The 15,911-nt window shown below is 46.3% G+C and overlaps 3 protein-coding genes across 3 annotated transcripts; 2 read left to right on the top strand and 1 right to left on the bottom strand.

The window, feature by feature from the left end:
• The first annotated feature begins 288 nt into the window (after window positions 1-288).
• si:dkeyp-117h8.4 (uncharacterized protein LOC572032 homolog) lies at window positions 289-3,250 on the top strand. Its single transcript, XM_047586973.1, has 7 exons — window positions 289-454; window positions 580-643; window positions 1,057-1,112; window positions 1,249-1,282; window positions 1,392-1,417; window positions 1,499-1,574; window positions 1,691-3,250. Exons 1-7 carry the CDS (start codon window positions 377-379, stop codon window positions 2,995-2,997), a joined length of 1,641 nt encoding a protein of 546 aa, XP_047442929.1. The 5' UTR covers window positions 289-376; the 3' UTR covers window positions 2,998-3,250.
• A 499-nt stretch (window positions 3,251-3,749) lies between these two features.
• Window positions 3,750-6,502, bottom strand: ppat (phosphoribosyl pyrophosphate amidotransferase). The gene is made up of 9 exons (XM_047586902.1): window positions 6,299-6,502; window positions 5,878-5,990; window positions 5,639-5,784; window positions 5,369-5,441; window positions 5,126-5,277; window positions 4,904-5,031; window positions 4,593-4,814; window positions 4,064-4,184; window positions 3,750-3,925 (listed from the first exon to the last, which is right to left on the bottom strand). Exons 1-9 carry the CDS (start codon window positions 6,500-6,502, stop codon window positions 3,750-3,752), a joined length of 1,335 nt encoding a protein of 444 aa, XP_047442858.1.
• Window positions 6,503-7,176: 674 nt separating this feature from the next.
• paics (phosphoribosylaminoimidazole carboxylase, phosphoribosylaminoimidazole succinocarboxamide synthetase) lies at window positions 7,177-14,991 on the top strand. The gene is made up of 15 exons (XM_047586901.1): window positions 7,177-7,588; window positions 7,765-8,400; window positions 8,496-9,092; window positions 9,920-9,997; window positions 10,261-10,482; window positions 11,075-11,160; window positions 11,772-11,814; window positions 11,903-12,100; window positions 13,211-13,389; window positions 13,479-13,658; window positions 13,741-13,854; window positions 13,940-14,023; window positions 14,171-14,351; window positions 14,437-14,595; window positions 14,688-14,991. The coding sequence occupies exons 1-15, from the start codon at window positions 7,192-7,194 to the stop codon at window positions 14,852-14,854; spliced, it is 3,321 nt and encodes a 1,106-aa protein (XP_047442857.1). The 5' UTR covers window positions 7,177-7,191; the 3' UTR covers window positions 14,855-14,991.
• Window positions 14,992-15,911: the final 920 nt, after the last annotated feature.

The following is a 15,911-nucleotide window of genomic DNA, read 5'->3' as shown; positions in this document are numbered from 1 at the left end:
TTAAAAATAGTTATTATTATTAATCAAAGAAATAACTATTCGTCCGGGAAATATTGTTAAAAGGAATTGAATCGGGACCAGATCATTCAACACCACTCAGGTTACTACATGAGCGCTATCTCCAATATAGCTCGGCTTTTGTAGTTGTCTTCTAAATTATTTTATCTTCTATATCCGATGGCGCTAATTTAGTGGGCGTGTTTTTCCCATTGGCCTTGAAGGCACCACCGTCCCGCTGTCCAATCACAATCATAATGTGTGAGAGATCAAAATTTAACCGACCAACGCTTTTGTGACTGCGGCTCGTTGCTGCTGCTGCTGCTGCTTTTTCGTTGAAATTACGTCTAAGCGTCAACAAAACGTTTTTTCAAGCAACATGGACGTACATTTAAAGAGACGACTATGTGAAAACGGCATAAACTACAAAAGGGCGCTGGACAGAATCGTAGACAAGGTTTGTTGTTAGAGATGAGGCCTTCGGGCGAGAGTTGGCAAAGAAGGACGGAATTGGCTGAGGCTGGCTTTAGAGATAAACTGTGAAAGTGTGAGCTTCCTAACATCTACGACTGTTTCCCACAGTATTCAAAAGTCCAGCACCAGGATGCAGGAATAGACGTGGACCTCGAGAGTATAAATCCCAGAAGTAAGTTGAGGCTTTTATTTCTTGTGAGGGACCGTGTTTCCGCCACCAGGTAGCAGCGTTACATTCAGCTCCACACGCTCAGTAGAGGACAGAAAAACAACTCGGACACACCACGACCCGATATGAAGGATTTAATGAATCATATCCGCTGAATGTGTTGTGGCTCGCCCGCCTTTATTTACTATATTTTCTTTGACAATGCGCCACCTAGTGGTAATTGACTACACTCGCATGCCAGGTTAGCGAGTAGGTAAGCGAGTGTATTTTGATACATGATGATTAGGCATTAAAATAATTACGTCTGCTTTAAATTTACCATCTGACCGACCTAATCCAGACATTTGACAGATGACTCGGTAATGAAACGATTGCTTGTTCTCACTGTATCTTCTCTGATCCTTTTCATGGTGAAGAACTTGATTCCTTTATGGAGCAGTCGAGAATGATCCTGAGCCAGCTGGAATCAAAGGTGTGGGGTCACTGTCAACACGCACTGCAGCCACATATGACACAAAATCCCTTAAACTGATTTTTGTGAATGTGTGCAGCATAATGAATTGCAGGGAAGCAGATGTGTAGAAATCAATCACTGTTCTTCTCCACAGAGCCAGGCTGACTGGAGAGAGCGATCGTTACAGTGTAAGTTTCCATAACCTGAAACTAAAATGGCAACTGATATGGTTTTATTCTGTTCTTTATTCAGTTTGTTTCATCTTTTGCCGTTACCTTTATTATATTTGTTCCGCAGCACAAGACATCACTGGAGATTCTCGGGTAAGAACGTCTGCATTTATCACACACTTCTCCACTGAATATCTGGCACAGTTTAAACTAATGATGGTTTGTTTTCAACAGCTGGAACTAACTTATCAAGATGAAGGAGATGATGAGACTTCTCGCTGCAGCGGCCAGTTTTACGCGGATGATTATGGTAATAACAAGGAATCAGGAGGCCTTCTTTTAAACGCAGTGCACCACTTATTGTGTGTCAAATCAAATTTGATCTAATTTGCAGTAACTGTCATTTAACTCTTATGCGTCCTACAGGGAAGTCGAGCGTGAGCTCAGAGGATGACAGTAGGAGCAGCTTTTCTCAGGTGGAGCTCCAGCCCGAGGATGAAGACGAAGAGCTGCAGATGTCTCTGAGCAGTCACGGCAACTCCTTGGTGGAGCTCTACCCCAGCACGATAAGTCGAATAGGGAGGGCTTGGCACCGGCAGCATCTGTCTGAGGCCGCCACCTCGGTGCTGAGGAGGTACCGCAGGTGGAGGCGGCAGTCGAACAGAAGCTCTCTGAACAGCACCTTTGATGTCACGCTGAGACGTGCCAGCGTCAGTCCAACGCAGCCAACCCCCAAGGTGCTGGTCATGGACATGTCCCGCAGCCCGGAGGAAAGGCAGCACACTCCTGGTAAGGAGAGAGGCTCGCTGATGAGAGAGCAGCACCGGCGCGATCGCGTCGAGACCCCACTGAGGAAAAACTACACCGTGTCTCAGCCGTCTCCGTCTAAGCCGTGCCAGCCGGGGAAGCAGGGCTCTTTGTCCTCCGTTAGTCCTTCACGACTTTACTGTCACGCCGCTAAAGCACCCGTGGATTCACCGCTCAGACCGAGGAGGCTCTCTCTCTCTGCGCTGTCGGCACAGGCTGCCGGTTGCTCCGCGCGTGCATCAGAGACCGCCTCTGACGTAGAGAGATCCGACATCTACGGCTCTCCGGTCAGACAGAGTCCCTCCAAACTGAGGGTGATGAGCATCCCCAGCAGGTCACCTCACGCATTTTCCAACCGCTCCCGAGAATATTCTGTGGAAGGCAATTCCAGAGCGTATACGAGTCCTCAGACTCTGTCCACCGCTCTTCAGAGGCCAATTGTGCCACTTAGGAGGCTTCACTCACCTCAGTCAGCTCCAACAGCAGACATTCGTCAAAGGCGCAGACGGCACCTTTCCTTCGATTCCTATTTGCCACAGAGCCCCGCCCCTTACTCCCCGAAAAAGGTGGATGAGGATTTCCTCAAAGTTTACCACAAGTTCGTGTGCCAGAGCAAATCAATGCTGTTTAATGCCCCTCCCTGCTCCCTCTGCGCTAGAAGCTCCGATACCAGCTCAGGCCCCTCTTCCTCCGCTCTGGCATCTCTGGCCTTGTCGCCCCACCGCTCGGCCTTGAGGAAACGCTACAGGGAGTTGGATGAATGTGGCAAGCCCCAGTCCAAGCGCTTCAGGGAAAAGTACTGCACGTACTCCCCGGGGTCGGAACGCCACAGGAAGGAGATGCTGAGGCGCCGTCTTATTCCGACAGTAATGGAGCGTCCTCCTGGTGGCCTCTCCTCTCTCTCCAGTAAATACGCCAAGTTTTAAGTCTCAATTGCTTCCACTGAAGAAGATTAGTGTCATGACACAGTGATACTGAAAGTCTGAGGTTGCATTTGCATATATCTATGGCTTCAAGCTTCATACGTTATATTACATAGTTTTACTAATGTTTAAAAACGGTCCAATGATATTTGTAGTTCTTCTAACTAGATTTTAGACTCCTGCTGTGGTTGTGTTAATAACGCTTTGAATATTTTTGAAAGATTTTCTTCAAAATAAAACTGTCAATGTGAAAATATAATTTCTTCAAAAAAAAAAAAGTTACACTCTTTCAGAGTACATGTTTTCATTGCATTTCTGTTTATTACTGACACATGTATATTCATAGATGGTGTCAAGGTTAAGAAAACAAATGACAAACAAAACGGCAGGTTAATTTTGAGGAAATACAGAAAATAAAGAAGTCTTTTTGGTCACTAGTCTTGTGCGTTTTCTGCAATAGTGTAGTTTATGTTTGAAATACAAGTGAGCAAATGAAATGAGACGACATTTCCTGCAAAGGAACGTGACAATGTAAAACGAAGACATCGCTGCGCACAGAGGTGAGGAAAGTAGTATCTTAACTGCTTTTTAAAGTTCTCAGCAGGATGAGGATCTGCTGTAGAGAAACAATGTGCTGTAGCTGTACAGCGTCTTAGTGTCCCAGAAAGCACGACTGAGATCGAACCATCACATTTCTAGTTGTGGGAGCCTGAAGTGTCGCGGCACCGTTGTACACGTGGTCGTACAGCGCACAGTTACCACTCCAGCTCCACTGGATACTTCCCAGTGAGGCAGGCGGTGCAGTGGCCCACCCTCTTGCTGGACTTGTTACTGGAGCTGATCATGTCGTCTTTCTCCTGGTGGGAGGCGATGCCCTCTTGAACAGCTGAGACCAGACCCTCCACAGTCAGATACTCAACGCTGTCGGCACCTGCACAACAACGTTAAGAGGTAATGAAATGAGCAATAAATAAAATAGAAATAATTAAAAACAGTAAAAGCAGCATATGTAAATAGATAAATAAGTGTTACTAAAAAGAGTAAAAACAAAAAACAAATTGGTACTTACCAATATAACCAGCAATGTCCTGAAACTCTGGCTTATTGGCAATGAGCTCCTCCTTAGTTGGGATGTTGATGCCCATGTAGCAAGGGAACCTGATCGGTGGAGACGCCACCCTGATATGGACCTGTCCAGGAGGATGTTCAGGTTAAAGGGGACTTAATTAATAAAAGCCCATCATTCTTGTTAATGACGACCTCAAAAAGAAGGCGTGTATTCACAGAGATGATTGATTTCTCTCAGTGTTATCAGGTCACAATTTCAACAGTTCACACATCCAAACCCACAGCTTGTTTTCATTGACGGTTAATGAGTCTCATATTTTGTAGTCGGCATGTAGATGTAAACTGAGTGTGTTCTCCATTTAAGACGAGATGGGGGACACCCACTATACGACAATGGTTATTCACTTGAATTCAAAAACTGTCGGTAAAATAACTTGAAGTTCACAACAACAATATAAAAAAAACATTGGAAAACTTTGCATTAAAAGGCTGCATGATGGTGTCCATTTGTCCAGCTCTAATCAACTAACCTCCGTTGCCCCAGCTTCCTTCAGCAGTTTGATGATGGGGGAGATGGTGTTGCCTCTGACGATGGAGTCATCAATCAGAACCACCCGTTTCCCCGCAAAGTTGTCCGTCAATGCCCCGAACTTCTTGGCCACTCCCAGCTGCCTCAGGCGGGTATTTGGCTGAATAAATGTCCTCCCAACGTAGCGGTTCTTACACAGGACCTCTATGTATGGTAGACCAGACTGAGGCGACAAGAGGAGAAATGAGAGTGACGACACGAGTGTAGGAGCGGTTATTAACAGCATGTCTTTACAGATGGGGGGGGGCCGACCTGCTGAGCGTAGCCCAGAGCGGCGGGGGTTGCAGACTCCGGCACGGTGCTGACCACGTCTGCTGCAGTGGGAGCTTCGATGGCTAACTGTCGTCCACAGCGCTGCCTCACAGTATAGACCATCTGTCCTGCAGTACATCAATATTTCAGCACCGAGCAACTACACGGTAAAGCTAAGATCAAAGTAAATTACAGGAGCACTGCTCATAAACATATTGGTACCTTCAAAAATGGAGTCTGGTCTGGCGAAATAGACATATTCAAAAATACAGAATGCAGGAAGGTCTCCCTCAGGACGGGGCACGACGCTCAGAGACTTGACTCCATGTCTGGATATCTGGACTATCTCTCCTGGTAAAACCTCTCTGTAATACCTGAGAACCAGAGAGGACAGAAAAACGACTGAAGACGGACTCAACCCACAGCACGGGAGGTTTACGTCAAGACGCTGATTTAAAAACTCACTTGGCACCGACGGACTGGAAGCTGCACGACTCCGATGACACAACCCACCCCTCGGTGTCCCCCTCACCAGCACCTGAACAAAGAATCGAGTCAATCATCCACCAGATCACACACCTGACCTCTGACCAAATCAAAGTTGAGCCTGTGTCATTAACATGTTCTGCCTCGAGTTCTTTCAAAGTCCTTATCAGTAAAACAGTTCAAATCATTTGACCACAAACAAGGCCCGTCCACATCCTCCTCCTGAGGCAACAAACACGTTTAAAATACCTGAACTGTGGAGCTTAGAGACGGGAACAACCCGTCCAATGCAGAGGGGCCGGTTTCCGTAAGGGTCACGCACCGCATAGATGACATCTTTGAACATGACCAGCAGGGAGTATGATGTAGGAGTTTCAGTCATGAGGTTTTTGATTCTACAAAAAAAAAAAAAAAAAAAAAAAAAGTAAAAAAAAAAAAATAAGTAGTGTGGAAGAAAGACGTTAACATTTCTGCTCCATAGCACTCACCTGGCCACCCAGTCAGGTGAGTGCAGCTCCTCCATGGGTGGAGTAAAGGCCAGCAGCTGGGTGATGAGCTCGCTGTCCGAGCTGGTGGAGAGGCCGACACCGTGGCGCATTACCTACACAAAGCGTTTAAAAATGACACATTTATGACGATTAATGCAGGCAAACTTCAATTTTCTTGCAGTGCGTTAATCCATACGCAACATAACACAGACCCATTAAACTGATCTAACGCCATCGGGATACATTAAAACTACCACGACACTAAATCCCCATTCACAATGTCTAGTTTATATGGACTTGTCAAAATAACACGTATTGGTTCAACACAATACAATAAAATATAAAACTCTGATTCGTGATGAAGCGCAAGAAGAGATGTTGTTATGCACCGCATTCAGCGTGGGCAGAGGGCCAACCTCACCTTTTTTCTCAAGGCATGGGCATTTACCAGCTCCCCATTGTGTGCTACAGCAATCTTGCCATGCAGTGTATCCACCACAAAGGGCTGGCAGTTCTGCAGCTCTGAGATCCCAGTGGTTGAATAGCGTGTGTGGCAAATGCCAAGGTTACCATGGCGCAGTTTCAGAAGAGCCTCTGGTGAGAAAGCAGTGCTCACTAATCCCATTCCCTAAAAAAAAAAAAAAAAAAAAAAATCCACAATCTCAGTGTGTGAATGCTTTAAAAACAAAACAGTTTTAATGGTTAAAACACAGCTCAGTCGAAGTGCCTGTTTTTGTCAGAGTGAGTGTTTCTGTGCGACCGCAGAAGGAGCCTCCAGCCATCGTTCACGTTACCTTGTGTGCTGTGTACGTGGGCGGACTGGCTCCATTGCTTGTGACAACCCCGGCACTTTCCTGACCCCTGAGTGGACACAAACAGTCACAGACTCCAGTGCGTGAGTTTTGAATTGCATAATAAATACTCCCTGTTTGTAATCTACAAGACCGAGCTTGAATAAATACTTAATGTTGCATTTGAACCCTGAGGCAAATCAAACTGGTTTCTCTCACACAAAATGTAACAGGAATGAGGAAAGGAAAAACACAAAAAAAAAAACAAAAACCAAAAGAGCTTCTCTGCTGTGAGGCTGCCATATATGGAGAGTCGTCTAGCTGCAGTTTCAACCCATTTACCAAGCTGCTTCTCAGATTACAGCTGGTCCCGCCCCATCAGCACACAGCTTAAGCCAGTGATGAGGCTGCTTTTCAGAACGGAGGCGTTGCTCTCAGGCTTAACCGCCTGGTTGCCTAGGGAACCAGGCAGCAGAGACAGACAGGCTGGGGGGAAAGAAAGCGTTTCCAGGTCAGCTCAAACATGGAGAGAGGAGCAGAAAGACAAAGAGGAGGTGAAATGGAGGTGGTGGAGGAGAAGGGCTCAGTGGAAATGCAGTGGGGGGAGGCAGAAGTGCTGGCTCTCATATCAGTGTGGAACGAGCTTGGGGCTCAGCACGTAGCAGAGAGCAGAAATAAATTTGAGTTGATCTCAGAGCGTCTGAGGCGGCTCAGCGTTATACGCGGCTGGAAGCAGTGCCAGGCCAAGAGCAGGAGCCTGGGACTTCAGAGCAAGAAGCCTGACGCAGCAGCAGGCACGTCAGCAAACTACAGCCCAGGAATGGATGGGAAGTCGCTGGAGGGCTGGAAGGAAGAGGTGGATGGTGTGGGTAGTCAAAGAGGAATCTTCGCTTCCTCAGTCACTATCCCAATGCAGGAAGGTAAATGTAGGTTCAACACCAACTGCAACACTGGCAATACCAACATATATTTCTTTGTTTTGTTTTTGTTTTATTATTTTTTTTAACTTGCTTGCTCTAAAACAGATTCAAGCATTAACACCCAGAGAATATTTTAAGTCAAAGATGTGTGTGTGTGCGTGTGCATGTGTGTACAGGAGCCAAGATTCAGACCCACCCAACTGTTGCCTACACTCCGAACGTGGCCGAGGAGGGGGGTCGCCACTGGACAGACGACGAGGTGCGGGCACTGTTGTGCGTCTGGGCCGACCGGCGCATTCAGGAGCGCTTGAAGTGCACCCTGCGCAACAAGTCAATCTTCCAGGAGATGTCCCGCCAGATGCAGAGAAACTACGGGGTGGTCCGCAACTGGAAGCAGTGTCGGACGAAATACAAGAACTTGAAGTACGACTACAAGACGGCCAAAAGCGCTCACGCCGCCGGGGGCAGCGGCGCAGGGGGCCCGGGGAAGTACATGAAGTTTTTCGACGAGGTCGAAGCCATCCTGCTGGACCGCGGACTGGAGAACGGGACCGTGGAAATGCAGAGGAGGTTGTACACGGAAGAAATGGCGGCATGCATGCTAAAAGCGCCGGGAGCCCACACAGGACAGGGGCCACCCTCGGAGGGTGAGGTCGTCATAGAAATTGATGATGGTATGTATTCAGTCCACAATGCAAGTAGAGGTTTTGGATTAAAGGCAAGGAAATCATTTTTTTTTTCTATTTTTTCAGATGACAACAGCGACGATTATGACATTGATGGAGACGTGGAAACAAAATGGAAAGGAGCAGGTATTACAAAATAAATAAAATTAAAAAAAATCAGCCATGCAGTTAAGCAGCATGGCTAAGCTTCTCTTTCATTAATCTATCCTCATTCACTCCAGATGCCCGTCTACTGCACGCAGATTCGTCCAGCTCCGACCAGCTTAATGTGGTCACGGTGTCGGACACGGGACGGAACTGGAGCGACCAAGAGGTGCAGGCGCTGATTCAAGTCTGGTCCGACGAGCGCATATGCAGGCAGCTGGAGAGCTCCACCAGGAAGAGGGACATCTTCGTCCAGATCTCCAAGAGGTTGCTGCAACAAGGGATAGAGCGCGACTGGAAACAGTGCCACACCAAGTACAAAAACCTCAAGTACCTTTACCGATCCCTCCAAAGGGGCAAGACTGACGAAGTTGACCCCAGACGCCTCATGAGGTTCTACGACGAAGTGGATTCCATTATGAGCCAGATCAAAAGTAGCTCACCGCGTGACATTGGTGGTGCCGACTCTGCAGACTCGAGCAGACTCACGGTGCTGGAAGGTTTTGAGGAGAACAAGCATTTAAGTAGCTTTCTGACCAAGGCAACCGTCGGGACGGCAGCGACGGGAGACGTGGAGGAAAGGACGATCAGCTGCGATTCGTCCGTAGCCCGCGACGTATCAAACACCGGCGACTTGAGGCAGCGTTGTTTGGATCGACACCACAGACTGAGTAGTGAGCCGATTATCATCATTTATTCATGTCTAGTATGAAGACGCTTGATGGGAAATTCATTTACACAACGTGGTTAATTATCATTTGCACTTCACAGCGGCAGAAAACAAAGCTTGAATATGTGATCAACTAACGTGTCCAAAATACAAACATTACATAACTTTAAATTAACTACAGTGGATATAAAAAATATAAAGACTACACCCCCCCAGTTCAAACAGCAAGTTTGTGTGAGGTAAAAATAATCAACTTCAAATAAATTTCAGTTGTTCTTGGAGAGTTTTACTCTTAAAATGACACTATGAGTCGTGGGCTACATGATCTCTTCGGTGAAGGTTATTGCTTAGGTGAATATCAACGTCAAGAACAGGACTTCCCTAAAAACTGATGGTGCAGTCATGATGCTGACAGCGACACTGTTTTTTTATCTCATCTCTCTGACATGCGTCACTTTGCGTTTCAGTGGAATTGCATTGGTTGTGTTTTTTAGATTAAAGGGACCAAATGTTGATGCATCTTAACCTGATTTCTTTTTTGCTGTAAAATTACATCCTTTAAACAGGGGTCTGTCTACTTTTTATATCCACTGTAAAATGATCTTACATTAAATGAGAAATTCTAACAAGCTGAAGCTTTGATCTTAGTTATACTGAAACAGGGGTTAAATAAATAATTTTCTTTAGATACATTATTATAAAACAAACCTTTACATATACCTACATATAATCGCAGTTTCGAAAATTTTATTTTATTTAAATGAGTCACAAGTCTGTCCAATTTGATCCTGAGTAGCACGCACAAACTATTTTACTGTGTATCATTTGCAGGCGCTTCTGAAACAAGGCCAGAAATAGTGGACACTTGCTCAGCAGGCAGAGGAATGAAGAGGAAAGCCGTGGATCCAGGTTTGAAATGTGCCTCCTTCTGTAATCAATTTGCATTTCACATGATGTCCACAATTGACTGAAGCGTCCCATGATTTGCCCTGGAGCCTCATAATGAAATTAGGGATAAGGGTATGGTTGTAACCACCAACAAAAGGCGCAACTCACGACGCAGTCGATTGTGAGACCAACAAAAGCAGCGACTCTGCGCGACTGCAAAGAATTTAAGTTGTGCAAAAGCAATTTAAAGCTAATCTTAAATGTGTCTCTGTTCTCATTTTCAGACCCCACGCTCCAGACGCCAGTAAAAAGACTGGACATTGGCCCTGACTTTGCTTGTAAAGGGGCGGGCCAGGTCAAAGAAGAACCTGGTCACTTCCCAATAATCAATTCCGTCTGTTCAATGGCCACCCCTAACCTATCCCCAGAGAGACAGGTAATACCTGCTAACGCTGTGAAAACTGAAGAAACACTCCTTCCTCAGGTTGTAGGAATGCAGATGTGCTGCTGATTGGAAGAAACACTGGAAACTCATGAAATTTCATCCATTTCTGCTTCTTATCAGAGTTAATCTTTCAGAGATGCAACCAGGAGCTGACTAATGGCAAGGTCATTTGCAGAAACTTTAATGATTGATTGATCACATCCCAAACTACACGTTTTTTTTTTTTTTTTATGATAGTAAACTGAATGTTGGGTTGAGTTAAAATAACTGCCAGTGTTTCTTTGGGAACGTATTGTTGCTTTGTCTTATTTTCTCAAAGGATATATATATATATATATATATATATATATATATATATACATATATATACACACACACATTTTTTTAATCACATTGTCTGAAATCCAATGTTCCCTCCAGAAAGCACAAGTCACAACATTGTTCCGAAAGTCTCGCAAAAGAAAAAAATATCTTGTAATAAGAGATGTTTTCCTCGAAAAAAAACTACTTATTTTCGCGCACTAATTAACTCACGAGACGAGCTGGTGTATTCGACCGCACACACCTTTCTGTTACTTACCTGTGCTGCAGCGCCACCAGTCCCAGAGTTAACACCTGAGCCACCTCCAGCTGCGTGGGCCACTCTCCGGCAGCGACACAGCCGAAGACCCCGCACTCCTCCCCGATACCGTTCTCCTCGAACTCCATCCCGCCGACGTCGTCTGCCCCCGGTCCTCCGGTAACCAGACGGACAGTCTCGTGCCTGGATGCCTGAACGCCTCGGAGCAATCAGCGTGCGCGTGCCCGTCCACTCCGCAGTCGACCGAACACGTGCCTGAAGGAGTACAACGTGGCTAGTTTAAACAACACAGACTCAGCTGACACGATTAAAGTTGCCCGTGCAATCACGAGGCCTCGATGAACGCTCGAAACAAAGTCACTTCAGGCGGACTGAATGATATCAAAAGTGAATCGAAACTTAATCAAAACACAACACACGTGGTATTTACGAAGCGGAGGGCAGATGCTGATCACAAAAAAAAATCGACTGGGCCAGACATACAATTGTTTAGTCTTTGATAAATCAATCTTCTCATCAAGTTGTGTCAGTTTAGTGAGAAAGGCCACTGAAGTTTTTCCTCTTGTTAACGTTTGGGGCTCGGAGCATCTTCCCACCACGTGGTGGGAAATGCGCTGCCGTGAGTGGTTTTTCTGATTCGGTTGAGGGACGTGATTGGCTGTCAGAGCACGTAAGACACGGACCGTTTCCTTCTTCTGTCCCGCACACCTCCTGCTGGCCCTTTCACATAACTCATCAAGTTCAGAAGTGTTTTGTGTCTCGCCTTTCAGGAGGACTGCTCAAGACCGATCAGCGCCATGGCCTCCACACCAGGTACTGCACGAAAACTCGCGCACAGTTTGTAGTTAAGTTTTCTTGCGCGTGGTTTAATCGCTCCCACTTGTTTGCGTGTGTTTTTCAGAGTTGAACATCGGCAAGAAGCTCAATGAGGGAAAGACGAAGCAGATCTTCGAGCTCGTGGACCAGCCGGGACTGGTCCTGGTCCAGTCCAAGGACCAGATCACGGCGGGGAATGCTGTGAGGAAGGATCAGATGGAGGGAAAGGCTGCCATCGCCAACAAAACGACGAGCAGCGTCTTCCAGCTTCTGCAGGAATCTGGTGAGTAAAGGTTTCGCAATCAATAAACCATTCAAAAGCTAGTCCGGGGGCTCAGGTGTGGGCTTGTATAACTCTGTCATTAAAAAAAAAAAAAATTCACACGGAGAGAGAAAGTGAATGTCAACTGTAGCAGCACTCTCTTATACACACTGGATGTCCCTGAGTGCATTTATATCACCAGTTGATTTTCTGGACCAACTAAAGACATGAAAGCTGGGCTGACCACTGTGAGCGAGATAAGAGGTCAGTGAGCTGATTGAATCGGTGCAGCTTTGCTTTTTTTTTTTTTTTTTTAGTTATTTATTGTTCAGAATAATTGTTTCATCCATTTAAAGTTGATAAAAGGACCCAAATATTCTTCACAAATCCTTAAAGCCTAAGTTGATGAACAAAAATTGCACGATTTATTCAGTACACGGTGTGATACTTGCTCTGCAAATATTCACACTCCAGAAGGTGAAAAAAAAAAGTTGTTTTAAAATATTTTATTTAAAAAAAAAAAATACCTGCACATTTAACTGACTAATAAATTCAGCTTTAATAGGAGCACATGATCATGACCCGACCTCACTTCCTTCACTGCCTGGTCATTCATTATGCGTTCGTGAGCTGCACCGCTGGCAAGAACTTGTGAACTGGTCTCATGTCTGCTTGTATGTATGTCAGGAAGTAAAGCATCTCGGACCAGATTCCAAAATGACTTTCCACCTTGCTTTAATATAGAAGTAATTGGGTAACTGTAACCGTGCACCACTCACGAGGGTGCCATGTGTCAGCCGAGCTGTGTTAGGGCTGTCTTGTGACTTCCCCCTCTTAATTTGCCAGAACCAACCACATCCCGCCCAGTTAACTTTAATTACATTTAGGGCTGAAATATATTTATGCTGACTTGAAAATTCTGTAAATGAATGGTCTATTAGAAGACCTCTGCAATCAAGATGCCTGCAAACAGTTTCATTTATGTTGCATTCATACCTCATGTAGTTGTAGATGGGTTACTCCGCTCTCTTCAAACCACTTGTGTCAGTCGTATGTTGATTTAAGGGCCCCGTGATGTAGCTGCCAAAAAGTTTGGGGTTGGTCTAATGAAATATCTGCCCCGTCTTTCAGGAATTAAGACGGCCTTTGTGAAGCAGCACTCGGACACGGCCTTCATCGCGGCCCATTGTGAGATGATTCCCATTGAGTGGGTGTGTCGGAGAGTGGCGACCGGGTCCTTCCTCAAGAGGAACCCAGGAGTCAAGGAAGGCTACCGCTTCTCGCCCCTGAAGATGGAGATGTTCTTTAAAGTGAGTTTGACGGCTCAACATTAGTGTGTCTGGTGTGTTTTCAGTCGTCCGAGTGCTCCATTGTTGACTCGACAATAATTGTGATTTAGGATGATGCCAATAATGACCCCCAGTGGTCAGAGGAGCAGCTGCTGGAGGCCAAATTCTCTCTGGCTGGGCTCACCATCGGCCAGTGCGAGGTGGACATCATGAACCGGAGCACTGTGGCCATCTTTGAGATTCTGGAGAAGGCCTGGGCCACTCAGAACTGCACCCTGGTGGATATGAAGGTATGAGTCGCCTCCTGCTGGTCAACGTTGGGGTCCTGGTGTGAACACTCTTCTAATTGGGCTTATTTGTCCTTGCTCAAAGATCGAGTTCGGCGTCAATGTGAAAACTCAAGAGATCGTCCTTGCTGATGTGATCGACAATGATTCGTGGAGGCTGTGGCCCGCTGGCGATCGCAGCCAGCAGAAAGATAAGCAGGTTAGATTTTATGTTTCTGTTTCACTAAAAAGAAAAACATAGCAATACAGAACCCCAGTTTAAAATCTATATTTTGTTCTTCTAGGTGTACAGAGACTTGAAAGAAGTTACCCCTGAGGCAATGCAGATGGTGAAGAGAAACTTTGAATGGGTCTCTGAAAGGGTCAAGGTACACTTACCGTCATTCTAAAATGCTCCAACAGACTCATTCTACATGAGCACAAACCTGCTGCTCATTTAAAAATACAGAAAAACTAGAACACACTGCTTTATGTCGACTTGTGTGGAGTTACCTGTTCCTGTGTCCCGTCTCTAGCTGCTGCTGGAGTCCCAGGCTAGCGGCAGGGTGGTGGTCCTGATGGGCTCCACCTCGGACATGGCCCACTGTGAAAAAATCAGGAAGGCCTGCACCTCCTACGGGATCTCCTGCATCCTGAGGGTCACCTCTGCACACAAGGGTCCAGATGAGACCCTCCGCATCAAAGCAGAATATGAAGGTGTGTATTCATATGTTCGCATTTGCGTCTCAGGTTTCTATTAAAATGCGGTTTATATATAGATGTTAACTGTGCTTTCTCACAGGCGACGGCGTACCCACTGTGTTTGTGGCAGTGGCTGGAAGAAGTAACGGTCTCGGTCCGGTCATGTCCGGAAACACCGCTTATCCTGTCATCAACTGCCCTCCTCTCACTCCAGACTGGGGTGCACAAGATGTCTGGTCATCCCTCCGCATGCCAAGCGGTGAGAGGACCCCTGACTGTATTGTGTTCTGAGCTGTCGAGTAATTGGTGAGTTTAATCATTGTCGGTAACCTGTCTTTTCACCCTTTGCAGGTCTCGGATGCTCCACGATCCTCTCCCCTGAGGCCGCCGCCCAGTTCGCGGCCCAGATTTTCGGCCTGACCGACCACCTGGTGTGGTGCAAGCTGAGAGCCTCCATGCTCAACACCTGGGTGTCCCTCAAGCTGGCCGACAAAAAGCTGCAGGCCTGCAGCCTCTGAAGGCACTAAAGAAGCAGTAGGACCCAGCGGGCCCCACTCTTTGTCAGTGTCATGTCTTTGTTTACTCTGACGGCCCCGTTAACTGTAGATGTTTCTCACGCACAAATCATTCCATTAAAAAAATGAAACACTTCTTACTTGAATGCTTCTGTGTTTAATTGATCCTGTGTTAGAAGCATCCAAATATGGAAAGGTGTGTAATTTTAAGTTATGCGCAAAGTCGTGCTGCTGAGGTTATTATCTTACTGGTACGGCCCATTTGAGATTGGGCTGTGTGTGGTCCCCGAACTAAAATGAGTTTTGCTCTAGATGGCCATGGGGGGGCTGGAGCCTTTCCCAGCTGCCACTGGGCAAGAGGGAGGGTACACCCTTGTAAGGATCGCCAGTCTGTCGCAGGGCTAACACAGAGAGACGATTTAGAATCACCAATGAACTTAATGAGCATGTCTTTGGATGGTGGAAGAAAGCCTGAGTACCCAGAGAGAATCCACACAGATACAGGAAGAACATGCAAAACCCACACAGAAAGGGCTGAGTCGGCCGGGATTCAAACCCAGATACCGTGTACCAGTTTGTAAACTGCTTCATTTAAAAAGCTTTAAAATAAGCCGGGCTTTCGCCGTACATCCGATGCATTTCGGTTGAAAACAAGCGATGGACTTCTCTACGACTGTGTCTAACTTTCTCCCTAATCACATTCTAGACAGCTGTATTTCATCTGAATAAACTGCCTGCCAGCAAATCATGAACTAAGTCGAGGTCAGATCTCTCACTGCTTCATTACTTCCCCTATTCTGGCTCTATCCACCCAGAGGATCCATGTGTCTTCATTTCATGCTTAGCTGCAGGACCTAGGGTCAGCCACAAGAGGGAGCAAGCTGCCCGCGTTGTCAGCCAATAATCTTAACCTTTTATTCCGTTCCAGTAGTTTGCAGCCAAGGGAATGAGTCAGACTATCATGCCTCCATTTTATTTAATTTTATTTTAACTTCCATTATAGCAGAGCTCTCCCTTTGCTAACAAATGATGGGTATAATGCGCTGTGATGTGCTAAATC

The sequence above is a fragment of the Mugil cephalus genome, chromosome 6, assembly GCF_022458985.1.
Source record: "Mugil cephalus isolate CIBA_MC_2020 chromosome 6, CIBA_Mcephalus_1.1, whole genome shotgun sequence".
In the NCBI taxonomy this organism is placed as follows: domain Eukaryota; kingdom Metazoa; phylum Chordata; class Actinopteri; order Mugiliformes; family Mugilidae; genus Mugil; species Mugil cephalus.
This window is presented reverse-complemented; position numbering and strand designations above follow the sequence as displayed.

Coding starts and splice junctions, on each gene's coding strand:
- paics (XM_047586901.1), top strand. CDS start 7,192: ATGGAGAGAGGAGCAGAAAGACAAAGAGGAGGTGAAATGGAGGTGGTG. Junction 13,855..13,939: donor GCCAGCAGAAAGATAAGCAG/GTTAGATTTTAT, acceptor TTGTTCTTCTAG/GTGTACAGAGACTTGAAAGA. Junction 14,352..14,436: donor CATCAAAGCAGAATATGAAG/GTGTGTATTCAT, acceptor GCTTTCTCACAG/GCGACGGCGTACCCACTGTG.
- ppat (XM_047586902.1), bottom strand. CDS start 6,502: ATGGGATTAGTGAGCACTGCTTTCTCACCAGAGGCTCTTCTGAAACTG. Junction 5,278..5,368: donor TTCCAGTCCGTCGGTGCCAA/GTGAGTTTTTAA, acceptor TCTGGTTCTCAG/GTATTACAGAGAGGTTTTAC. Junction 4,185..4,592: donor AGGAAGCTGGGGCAACGGAG/GTTAGTTGATTA, acceptor CCTCCTGGACAG/GTCCATATCAGGGTGGCGTC.
- si:dkeyp-117h8.4 (XM_047586973.1), top strand. CDS start 377: ATGGACGTACATTTAAAGAGACGACTATGTGAAAACGGCATAAACTAC. Junction 1,418..1,498: donor ACATCACTGGAGATTCTCGG/GTAAGAACGTCT, acceptor TGTTTTCAACAG/CTGGAACTAACTTATCAAGA. Junction 1,575..1,690: donor GTTTTACGCGGATGATTATG/GTAATAACAAGG, acceptor TGCGTCCTACAG/GGAAGTCGAGCGTGAGCTCA.